The following is a 13,054-nucleotide window of genomic DNA, read 5'->3' on the forward strand; positions in this document are numbered from 1 at the left end:
TATCAATAATTATCAAAAAAAAGTTGAACTTTTGACTCACCATCGCAAAGGGACGCCAAAACGTTCGGAGGGGGCAGGGCCACTTTTAGTAAAATGCCTATAACTCCTGAACGGAATGAGATATCTTCGCCAAACTTGGAACAGTTATGTAAGAGCTCAAGCTGAGGTCACAGGAAAAAAATCATGGAGATTGGCCACTTGGTGGCGCTATAAGAGGGAAGAAACTTAAAAATGGCTATAACTAGGTAACCATTTGTCCTATCAACATGAAAATCGCTGTGCACGGTCTTGGTCCAAAGTGCCACAAGTGTCTATGGGGACATTTGCGTATCTCAAAAAAAACATGGCCACCATTGGGCGATGAAGTTTGAGCACCTCTTATTTTTGAAATTGAGCTTTCAATTGATGTATGGTTTGTTAGGATAGGACAATATTTGGCCGAGATACAACTATTTGAAAATCTGGAATCTGAGGGTGCAAAAAAATCTAAATGTTGAGAAAATCGCCTTTAAAGCTGTCCAAATAAAGTTCTTAGCAAAGCATATTGCTTATCAAAAATTAAGTTTTGATATATTTACGGTACGAAATGTACAAAATATCTTCATGGAACATGATCTTTATTTAATATCCTAATGATTTTTGGCATAAAAGAAAAATCGATAATTTTGACCCATACAATGTATTTTAGGCTATTGCTACAAACATACCCCAGCGACTTATGACTGGTTTTGTGCTCCAGGGTCACATATAAAGAAGTACGAGTGTAACGGTGTTATATTTTTAAGGGGCAAAGTTCTCAGAGTTGAAGAAATAGCCTGCAGAAAATACTGAAAGAAGTGTTTTACCATTCTCTCTGTGCTATTCTCAACTAAACACAATAGAGAAAGAAAAGTCTGATGAAGCTTTACTGCAATACAGACGGAAACGATTCGTTTCTCATTCAGAGAGAAAACTATTATCCTCACACTTTGAAGCGGAACACAGTTATTTTCTCCGGTGAGGAGATTGAGTGCAGTTGTTTTGTGTGCTTGTGTTTTTAGAGAGCTCAGGGCGCTCGTGGTCGAGATGGTTTTGGCCACTGACATGTCCTGCCACTTCCAGCAGGTCAAAGCCATGAAGAATTTCCTCCAGCAGCCCGAGGGGTGAGAAACCTTTACAAACATGCTTCACTGTTGTCTGTCACCTCCTGCCTCATCTGTGTCTCCCCAGAGCCAGATGTTATTGCTTAGAGTTTGCTCTTTCATAGCTGGAGAGACGTGATGAAGATGGATGTTTCTCAAGATGTTTCTTCTACTGTTTCTGTGGAGAAATAAAAATAGACAAATGATACATACAATAAAATAAAATGAATGCAGCTTAACTGAATTAATTTGATTAGAAATTCTTATTGAGGAGTTCATATTGAGATCCTGTCTTTTGATTGCATACTTGATTACAAAATCTGAGCACAATTTGATGTGTTTTTTCTATCTCCTGAAACTAAAAGATTACTGTGGTCTTTTTCTCAGAAGGAGCAGTTTTTAATGCAGGGAAATGACACAAAAGTAAATTTTATTGTCATGTGTCAGAAAAACACATATTTATCACCTATTGGTCTTAAATTCTTTTTTAAATATATAAATAATGTCTTCAAGCTTCAAATTTAATTCCCTTCCATTCATAATTTCTTACACAATTTTGCTTCTAAATGGTTTATTGATTTATTTATTTTTTTTAATATTTTCGCTGGAAAGCTAGAAACAAATACTGATCGAGATAAAATATAATTTTCCAATTAAAATATAATTCTATTTCCAATAAATCAAAGAAAATATTTGAAAAAATATGATTTTATATATATATTTTTTTCTTTGATTAATTGGAAATGTTTATCCTTAGCTATTGACTGTAACAAACTGAATTCTTTTTATTTTTTTTTATACATTTGTCTGTTTAATTTGAATGTTTATTGTGAGATAAATCTTATTCGAATAAATGATGCTGGTTTTTGAGCTGTATCTGTCTTAGATTTTAGTAATAAACACTGCAATCCCCCATAAATAAATAACTTTAATAAATAAAATTATATTATATTATATTATATTATATTATATTTGCTCTCTGTTTTAATTTCATTGTCGTGTTAGAGCAAACACATATTTATCAGTGGGATTGGTGTGTGTTTTCCTCAGAATTGACAAACCCAAGGCTCTGTCTCTGCTGTTACACACGGCTGACATCAGTCATCCAGCCAAGAACTGGGATCTACACCATCGCTGGACTACGTCACTGCTGGAGGAGTTTTTCCGACAGGTTCGACGCATTTTTGTTCTTTAGATGCGTTCAACGAGTGTTTGCGTTTATATGTGTGTGTGAGAAGAGCAAAGCACAGCAAGAAAAATCTCATCTTCTTCTATGTATTTTAATCCTCTCTCTTCCTGTTCTCTTCTGATTGCCCTTTCATCCAATCACACGTAAGCCTGCGCCAGGATTATCACAGGCCACAGAAACGAGAGCATGTGGAGAAGCGTGTCATTCGAGCTTGTTTACACCTGATCATAAACCTCTGAAAATATTTGGCTTTCACAGCCCTATCGAATGCTGGTCCCGAAATTACGCTTTGGCACGATTATGTGACTTATCAGTGTGAACAGCACTTTGCTCTACTTTTAAACATCACAGCAATGTCACATATGCATGTATTCTGTAATATTACTCATTTCACATACCTTGATTGTTCACATTTTGTTGTGTATTTATGTGAAAACCTCACCAAATTATTTACGATTTATGCTTAAAACAAGAAAAAACTATTTCCCAAAGGAGTAAGCAAAACATACTGAATTAGGGGTTCAAGCGCGTAGCTATTGTAATTGTTAGAATGATCACGGATGAGCAATTTCCACGTCAAACTGATCATGCAGACCAAACCGTAAGTCGTAGAGACTTGAAACTAGGAGGGATGGTAGTACTCACACCGCCTACAACGTGACCGAGGCTCACCCCAATCGGCCTGACGGGGGCGCTACAGCAATCGAAAGTAAGAAATCGCTCACAAAACGCACGCCTCAGATTCAATCGTGAGCCTGGCGAAATTTTCGGGTATTTCGCATTTTTTTCAAAACCGTTTTTTGCGAACTAGTCCTAGGTTTTTCGCCCTATCGTAACCAAACCAGTGCAGAAAGATTCTCTGAAGAGTGAATATCAATAATTATCAAAAAAAAGTTGAACTTTTGACTCACCATCGCAAAGGGACGCCAAAACGTTCGGAGGGGGCAGGGCCACTTTTAGTAAAATGCCTATAACTCCTGAACGGAATGAGATATCTTCGCCAAACTTGGAACAGTTATGTAAGAGCTCAAGCTGAGGTCACAGGAAAAAACCATGGAGATTGGCCACTTGGTGGCGCTATAAGAGGGAAGAAACATAAAAAGGGCTATAACTAGGTAACCATTTGTCCTATCAACATGAAAATCGCTGTGCACGGTCTTGGTCCAAAGTGCCACAAGTGTCTATGGGGACATTTGCGTATCTCAAAAAAAACATGGCCACCATTGGCCGATGAAGTTTGAGCACCTATTAGACAAGGTTAACGGAGGCCGATCGGAACAAAACTCGGTGGGCTTGTTTGACTCACGGCCCCAAAGGTCTGTGAGAAATTTGAAATGAATCAGCCACTGGGGGGTGGTATCGCATTTTTTGAGGTCGTAAACGATTGTACATTGCGCAGTTTTCCGCACATAAACGCGATATTCGTATCGTATGATAGACCTCCTTGTTCCAAACAGCTTTGCCTCTAGAACCACTGCTGGTAATCATACCTTTTTTTAAATGATTGAGAAGATGTGAAAAACCTACTTTTGTGAACTAGTCCTAGGTTTTTCGCTCAATCTGGAAAAAGCCACCGCAGTGCAATTCTCTGGACTCTCTAGGTCAATAATGATCAAAAACATGTCGAAATTTACCCTTTTGGAGGCTATAATGGGGTCCTTTAGAAAAGGGGCCTATCCAAATATGCCCCAAAGCCTATAAAGCCTCGAAAACTCAAAACTTCACGAAACCCGCTGAGCACATGCGACAGGTGATTCTAAACAAGCACGCAAAGTTTCAGGGAGATCGGACCACAGCTGGCGCTATAACAGTCATAAACGTTATAAAAACATCATATTTCTATGGTAAATCACCTGGATTTGACAAAAATGCTTTTTTAATAATTGATTTAGGTGGTTACAGGCTTGCTAAATAATATGTAATGTCTTTTTCCTTATGTGCTTGAATACCTAAAGCGCTTGAACCCCAGTAATCGCTGCTTGCAGCTATATTTTAAAATGTATTTTCAGAAAAGTCTTTAATATCCTAAATCAGAATTTAAAATTCACTTTTCAAAAATCTGATCACTGAAAGTATCTTCAGTAGAACAGAAAGTCCTGAACGATTTTAAATTGTGGATGGAAAAACAGGAGATGCTTCTATTAAGCCTGTTTCACACTGCTGACTTAAAGGAATAGTTCGCCAAAAAAAAAAAAAGAACATTAGCTGAAAATTTACTCACTCTCAGGCCATCCAAGATGTAGATAAGTTTTTTATGGGAACAAATTTGAATAAATGTAGCATTACATCACTTGCTCACCAATGGATCCTCTGCAGTGAATGGGTGCCGTCAGAATGAGAGTCCAAACAGCTGATAAAAACATCACAATAATCCACAAGTAATCCACACCACTCCAGTCCATCAATAAATGTCTTGTGAAGTGAAAAGCTGCATGTTTGTAAGAAACAAATACATCCATCATTAAGAGGTTTTTAACTTCAAACTGTTGCTTCCAGCTAAAATACGAGCCCTCTATCCATAATATTGCTTTCTCCAGTGAAAAAAGTAATCTTGTCTGAATCAGGTGAGAAATATTTACAGATCAAGCACCGTTTACAAGCAAAAAACAGTTCTAAACAAATATGATGTTAGATTTTGATGTGAGAGGAGGACAACAGGTGATGAACTTTTTTACTGGAGGAAGTATTATTATAGATTATGGACTGAAACAAAAAGTGTTGGTTTAAAGTGAAAACGTCTTAATAATGGATTCGTTTATTACAAACATGCAGCTTACTTGTGGATTATTGTGATGTTTTTATCAGCTGTTTGAACTCTCATTCTGACGGCGCCCATTCACTCCAGAGAATACATATATATAAATATATAAAATGTAGGTATGTATGTATTGATATTTTTTTTGGTTGAATGTTATCGATTATCAACACAGGCCCAATGCACCAATGGGCTCCTCCTGTTTCTGTTGCTTTGTATAGTGAACAAAGGAAGGGAATTGCTTTCTCTGTATTACCTCCTGTTCTTACCCATCATGTGTCTTTTTATCTGTTATTAAAGTGACTGTTATAAAGCACATTCACAGCTCTATTCTCCATAGAGTGGGCTACATAAATATGCTTTGATTGATTGACAGATGAGAGGACTGGAGCTATTCCTGTGTGTGTGTCTAGTATTGTTCCAGCAGCTGAACACTCCAGGAGACAGATCAATCGTGACAGGCCCAACATAAAAGCGTGACAGTTTATTTTAGTCTGCCTTCAAGAAATGTTTGTGAATATTTCATATACGAAACAAATCTTTATAAACCTGATCCAGTGCAGCAACTGTCCATTAGTCGTGTCATTTCATAAGCATTTAGCTGTGGCAGTAAACCTCTATTAATAATTGTGCAATATATTTAGAAATGCCAAAATTGTCTCCTGAGAATAGTGTAATGTTGTTATAGGAGTTGTTATGGGGAAGTCGTGGCCCAATGGTTAGAGAGTCGCGGGTTCGAGTCTCGTACCAGCAGGGATTGTAGGTGGGGGGAGTGAATGTACAGCGCTCTCTCCCACCTTCAATACCACGACTGAGGTGCCCTTGAGCAAGGCACTGAACCCCCAACTGCTCCCCGGGCGCCGCAGCATAAATGGCTGCCCACTGCTCCGGGTGTGTGTTCACGGTGTGTGTGTGTTCACTGCTGTGTGTGTGCACTTTGGATGGGTTAAATGCAGAGCACTAATTCCAAGTATGGGTCACCATACTTGGCCACGTCACGTCACGTCACAGTCACTATAGCAATGCAGCTGCATGATGTGTTTGTGTTTGCAGGGCGATAAGGAGGCAGAACTTGGTCTACCTTTCTCACCTTTGTGCGACCGTAAATCCACTATGGTGGCTCAGTCCCAGATCGGTGAGTGACACAAACACACTCTAAGTATGGAGACAATTATATTGCAATATTGCAATTGTGAATTGCGCTAAATTGTAATACTCATATTAAAGGAATAGGTCACCTCAAAATGAAAATTTGCTGAAAATTAACTCACCCCAGGCCATCCAAGGTGTAGATATGTTTGTTTCTTCATGGGAACAGATTTGGAGGAATTTAGCATTATATCACTTGCTCACCAATGGATCCTCTGCAGTGAATGGGTGCCGTCAGAATGAGAGTCCGAACAGCTGATAAAAACATCACACAACTCCAGTCCGCCAATTAACGTCTTGTGAAGTAAAAAGCTTCATGTTTGTGAGAAAAAAAAATCCATCATTAAGATGTTCTAACTTTAAACCATCGCTTTTGGCTAAAATATGAGTCCCTCATCCATAATAATGCTTTCTCTAGTGTAAAAGTCCATCTCACATCAAAATATACCGAAAAAACTGTTTTGGACCGTTTTTTTTTTCTTTGTAAACTGTGCTTGATCTGTGAAGATTTCTCTCCTGATTCAGATGAGACCATTTTTTTTCACTGGAGGAAGCAATATTATGAATAGAGGGCTTGTATTTTAGCCGGAAGCAATTATTTGAAGTTAAAAACCTCTTATTGATGGATTTGTTTTTTACAAACATGCAGCTTTTGGCTTCACAAGATGTTAATTGATGAACTGGAGTGGTGTGGATTATTTGTGGATTATTGTGATGTTTTTATCAGCTGTTTGGATTCTCATTCTGACGGCACCCATTCACTGCAGAGGATCCACTGGTGAGCAACTGGTGGAATGCTAATTTTCTCCAAATATGTTCCCATGAAGAAACATGGCTGGCCAGAGGGTGAATAAATCCTCGGCTCATTTTTGGGTAAACTATTCGAAACGGGGGGGAAAAAATTCTATTTTAGCTTTAAACTTGCAATAGTTGAAACACAGAGCTTTCTTGAAGACCATACATATGGGGATAATTTATTCAAATAGCTTCTTGAAAAATCAAGCTCGGTGCAAAAAATAAGCCATTTTTATTATTTCCCTCAGGTTTCATTGACTTCATCGTTGTTCCCACGTTTACGGTTCTGACGGACATGACCGAGAAGATCGTCACACCGCTCATCGAAGAGGCCACAAGTTCAGGCCTGGCTGGTTTCCGCAGGTCTGGAAGTCTGTCTTGCATTTTTTGCTTCTCCAGTACAGGAACAGAGATAATGAATGGACATTAAGACAGACAAATTGAAGCTCAGGCCGCTCTAATAGTGCCTCGTGGCAAAGCTTGTCTTTGTATCGAATCCCAATTCACTGATGCTATTGCAGTCATGACTGCAAATCCAATTCAGTCCTGCTCAGATACCTCAGTTTCATCGTTTAGAGACAAAGAGTGAATGTGAATAAATGCCTTGTAATTCAGTAAAAAGTGATCCATCAGTTCAGACAGAAATCAGAGTGACTCTACTTTAACACTCTTTTAGCTTGCAAGTTTCTTTGGATTTTGTAAGTAGGAGTTGAATTGCTGCTGCTGACTGAGCATTAGAGCACCTTCTCACTTTTCGAAGCAAATAACGTCTTCTGCACACAAAGTGCTGAATTCTATCCCTTCCATTTAGAATATACAGTAAACTAAACCAGATCAAAGGTTCATAGACAGGACAGAGCAGCAGCAGCAGCATATTGATGATCAACAGAGCAGGAAAACAACAGAACCGTGTGGCTAGATGGAGTATTAAATGAAATGTAGGTAGATGTGGAGATGTTACGGAAGCCTAGTGGATGTGATGTGATTGCTGCCGATGCATTTGTAATGTGATTTGTGTCCCCATCATCTCAAACAGCATTACTACGGGAGATGCGAAGCAGAGCAGTGTGAACAGCTCTGGTTCTGATGGCAGTGGATCTCATAGCTGCTCGCTGCTCACTGTGGACCTGAAGAACTTCAAGGCCATCTGGAACGAAGAGGTTTCTCTGAACAGAGAGTGGTGGAAGACGCAGGCAGCTAAAGGTGTGAACAGACTGTTCCCTGCAAGAATGCATATGTTATGTATTGGTATGCAAAATAAAACATCCTCAAACAGGATTGTTTGCACATTGGAACTCAATGGCAACACAAAATTAATATGAAATTAATTGTGTTTTATTTAGGAGAAAATACAAAATGTTCATTGAGCTGCAAATCAGAATGATTTCTGAAGGATCACGTGACACTGAAGACTGGATTAATGATGCTGAAAATGTTAAAATATATTTAAATTGAAAATAGTTATTTTAAATTGTAATACAATTTTACAATATTATTGTTTTAATGTCTTTTTGATTAAATAAATGCAGCCTTGGTGAGCAGAAGAGACTTTCAAAAAATCTTACTGAAACAAACTTTTGAATGGTAGTGTAATAAATTAGTATAAAATAAAACGTGAATTTGTTTCTCATTGATCTTTTGATGTAAAAGCTTCTGCTTGAAATTAGTTATTGACAAATGCATTCATTTTGCCTATGCATAAATTTCTATACATGACTAACATTTTAATTTTAAAAAAGTTGGAGTTGGATTGGATAGGAAAACTAACCATAAGTGTCCATGATGCATGTAAAGTCCTTCAATAGTGTTTAAAAACCCAGGATGCACCTTGTGAATTTGGGAGTGAAAATGTTGAGATGAGAAGCACAAATTGAAGTATGGGAATTATTTCATAGTTTGATGACTTAAACTGGGAAAATAGTTCTGAACTGTTACAGTACATCCAAACTGTTGTAGTATTTTGCACATTTTATGCATTCTGAGTAAGCAAATAGTGAATAATGCACCTCCTGCTGTGTCTCCAATCAGAGACGGAGGAGAAGGCCAAACGAGAGCAGGAGGAACAGCAGGAGGCAACAGCAGAAAACCAGGAGCACAAAAAAGACCCAGAGCTGTCGGGACCAAAGGAAGACAGGGGGGGAGAGGACGACCCGGAGCCAGGGGGGGTAAATGGACCCCCAGAAGAAAGTCCCCATGACAAATCAAATAACGAAGAGGCACATCAGAACTTACAGAACGGTATTGTGTTCAATGGTATAATGTTACCATCAGCTCAGTTAATGTTGCTCAGGTGTAACTTTTAGTATTGACTGCCCTCTGGTGGATAATCAGAGGAGTAATAAAAATAATGCTATGTGCAGAATAGAGTAATAGCATACTGCTTAATGCATACTGTGCATTATATACTCAGTACTCAATAATCACATAACCTTCTATCTATCTATCTATCTATCTAGAGATAGATTTGTTTAAAAAAAAGTCATTTTAGAACTAGAAGGTTAATTAGTGCATTGTATTTTGGTATGCATGTGGTTATTCAGTGTATCCTGAGAATATGCATACTTGTGCACAGTACTATATATATATTTATTTATATTATATATATATATATATATATATATACAGTGGTGTGAAAAAGTGTTGGCCCCCCTTTATTTTTATAGGGCAGTCGGTAGACAGGAAGCGAAGCGGGAGAGAGAGGGGGGCGGGATCAGGAAAGGTCAGCAAGCTGGGACTCGAACTCGGGACGCCCGAAGCGTAACGGCACTAAATGTCGGCGTGCTGCCCGCGAGGCTATCGCCACTGACACTTGTCTATATTTTGAAAAAGTAGTCAAAATAGTATTGTAGTATGCCATTCTGAAAATGTTTTACTGTATTGCTACAGTGTTTGTGGTGATTTTTTTGTTTTTTGTTTTTTTTGTCTGTTCATCTCTAATAATCTGATGTCTGTAAACAGGAGAAGTGTCTGAAGAGGCAGAATTACCAGCAGATGAAGACAAGAGAACACTCGATGGTAAACATACACGTTTATTCTGTAACAGAGACTTCTGTTGCTGCTACTTACAGTGACACTAACAACATATTAGGCAATTAATGTCTGAATGTTAATGCATCATATAATAAAATATCAAAACAAGTGGAATTTTTTAAGAAAGATAGAAAAACATTTAACAAAAATAAGCTTGTATAAGATACACTACGGTTCAAAAGTTTGGGGAAAAATTCAGCAAAGATGCATTAAAGTGACATTAAAGATCTTTGTAATGTAACAAAATAATTTTATTTCAAGTAAATGCTGTTGTTTTCAATTTTATGTTCATAAAAAATTCTGAAATATTACATATATTTCTACAACAATATGAAGCATTGGTAATAAGAATTTTTTCTTGAGAATCAAATCAGCATGATAGAATGTTTTCTGAAGGATTATGTGACACTGAAGATGGGAGTAATGATGCTGAAAATTCAGCTTTGCATCACAGGAATAAATTACATTTTTACTATATACTCAAACAGTTATTTTAAATTTTAATAATTTAATAAATTGCATTTTTCATCAAATAAATGCTGCCCTAGTGAGCATAAGAGACTTCTATTATATTTATAAAATTGTACCGACCCCAAATGTTTGTGTATTTTGTAAATTTGTATTTGTTTGTGGTTAGTTGATCATGTGGTTCCTCTGTTAGGACACTTGTGTGAATTTGTGGGCAACAAGATGTATACATCCACTAAAAATCACCAAAACACCAATTTTGACAATTGACATTTAACAAAAGACATTGAGATGATAAAATTAATGAAGAAAAGCAACGTAAGTGCAGGAGCATCCAAGACATGCAGATACTTGATAATGCAATGACATTCAGGCATTTTTCAGTGTAACTTTTTTGCTTTTTTTCCATGTCTGATGCAATCTTCTACTGATCTAAATGTCTTCAATCTGCTTTTAACAGAAAGTGCAAATGCCTAGAGTGACTTCCAGTGGCGTCTTGAGGTCAGACACAGAGCGGTGAACTTGCCATCAGGAGAGCACTCGGGTCTGAAGGACCACGGCGCCCTCTAGAGAACACGGCTAATGCTTAGTGTCCGGCCTCTATCCCCTCCAAATCTCCAGACTTTCATAAGACTGATCTCTCTGAATGATGAAGGGCAAAACGGACGAGAGACAACAGCTGCTTTTGTCTGGTCTGTTTTATTTACAGAACCAGATTTCCTTCCCAAACCTTTAAAGTGCAACCATGTCTGATGCAATCTTCTACTGATCTAAATGTCTTCAATCTACTTTTAACAGAAAGTGCAAATGCCTAGAGTGACTTCCAGTGGCGTCTTGAGGTCAGACACAGAGCGGTGAACTTGCCATCAGGAGAGCGCTCGGGTCTGAAGGACCACGGCGCCCTCTAGAGAACACGGCTAATGCTTAGTGTCCGGCCTCTATCCCCTCCAAATCTCCAGACTTTCATAAGACTGATCTCTCTGAATGATGAAGGGCAAAACGGACGAGAGACAACAGCTGCTTTTGTCTGGTCTGTTTTATTTACAGAACCAGATTTCCTTCCCAAACCTTTAAAGTGCAACGGTTGCATCCACTAAGAAAAGCATGCAGCAGCTGAACGTAAGGATTCTTATTAAAACCTCCATTTCAAATGCTTTCTATGTTTTTCAGCAGCCTTGCAGTCGGATCACTTGGTATGTGTGTAAAGTTCAAACTGTGATTTATATCTAAATATACTTATATATATATATATATATAATATGTGGCCTGCAGTAAACTGTAAATAACTAATCTTAGCAACAGTTGCACCTGTGAACAATATTCGGCTTTTGACAACAGCGATGTTGTGTTCAGCTATTTTAAATGCACTCTTCCTGACATGGACTGATGCATTTCAGCAAACATGCTCCGAAACACGTTTGTTCGCCTCATCTGCTAATAGAGGGCGCGTATATGAAACCCTGAATATGTATATGTATTACTATTGTAAATGACTGTCTGCGTTTAGATCAGAGCTTTTATAACTTGAGAAAAGCCGTACGAAGTGGCAGTATTTCCTATTCGTGCACATCCGTGTGTGGCTGTGGAGTAGAAAACGCCTGATCCTAAGATTTTTCCTTCTCTCGCTTACCTTCGGATGCCTTTCTTCATGTAGTCTTTCTGAAAGCGAACCGAACTGAAACGTCTTATACAGGAACACACAAACTAGCAGTCACCATAGACGATGTAAGTCTTATAACTGACCATATAGTAGTAGTGTGTAAGTCATAGCCATATCACTGTGCTCGCTCCGCAATACCTGGATATTACGCCGTATGTCATTTTTGCTGGTTTCCTGGGGGTTTGTGACAAGCTTTTCTCTGTCCTTTGAGCAGGTCATCTCAAGAAACCTGAAGAGAACATGTCCAGGGCATGTATCACCCTGAAATCAAACATAAACAAATGTGATCCTGGAGCACAAAATCAGTCTTAAGTCGCTGGGGTATGTTTGTAGCAATAGCCAAAAATACATTGTATGGGGGTCAAAATTATCGATTTTTTCTTTTATGCTAAAAATCATTAGAATATTAAGTAAAGATCATGTTTCATGAAGATATTTTGTAAATTTCCTACCGTAAATATATCAAAACTTCATTTTTGATTAGTAATATGCATTGCTAAGGACTTCATTTGGACAACTTTAAAGGCGATTTTCTCAATATTTTGATTTTTTTGCACCCTCAGATTCCAGATTTTCATATAGTTGTATCTCAAATAGTTGTATCTCGGTCCTATCCTAACAAACCATACATCAGTGGAAAGCTTATTTATTCAGCTTTCAGATGATTTATAAATAAAGAAAATTGACCCTTAAGACTGGTTTTGTGGTCCAGGGTCACAAATCTTAAATTTAGGCCTATTTCTAAAATTTATAAAAACTGTTTTATAAAAACTAACAAAACGCAGCTAAACACATTAAAGCTACTTAAAGGGATACTTCACCCAAAAATGAAAATGTGATGTTTATCTGCTTACCCCCAGGGCATCCAAGATGTAGGTGACTTTGTT

General features: G+C 37.9%; 1 protein-coding gene across 1 annotated transcript in view; it reads left to right on the forward strand.

Moving 5' to 3' along the window:
• Positions 1-11,219, forward strand: part of LOC107713666 (calcium/calmodulin-dependent 3',5'-cyclic nucleotide phosphodiesterase 1A-like) — a 90,106-nt gene extending 78,887 nt beyond the window's left edge. The window contains exons 11-18 of the mRNA XM_016519251.1: positions 1,041-1,142; positions 2,172-2,292; positions 6,119-6,200; positions 7,258-7,372; positions 8,046-8,212; positions 9,038-9,247; positions 9,968-10,024; positions 10,968-11,219. Of these exons, the coding sequence (XP_016374737.1) occupies positions 1,041-1,142; positions 2,172-2,292; positions 6,119-6,200; positions 7,258-7,372; positions 8,046-8,212; positions 9,038-9,247; positions 9,968-10,024; positions 10,968-10,984 (871 nt within the window). The 3' untranslated portion in view covers positions 10,985-11,219. The remainder of the gene's footprint in view (positions 1-1,040; positions 1,143-2,171; positions 2,293-6,118; positions 6,201-7,257; positions 7,373-8,045; positions 8,213-9,037; positions 9,248-9,967; positions 10,025-10,967) is intronic.
• The last annotated feature ends 1,835 nt before the right edge of the window (positions 11,220-13,054 follow it).

The sequence above is a fragment of the Sinocyclocheilus rhinocerous genome, unplaced genomic scaffold (genome assembly GCF_001515625.1).
Source record: "Sinocyclocheilus rhinocerous isolate Xijiao unplaced genomic scaffold, SAMN03320098_v1.1 scaffold898, whole genome shotgun sequence".
Taxonomy (NCBI): Eukaryota; Metazoa; Chordata; class Actinopteri; order Cypriniformes; family Cyprinidae; genus Sinocyclocheilus; species Sinocyclocheilus rhinocerous.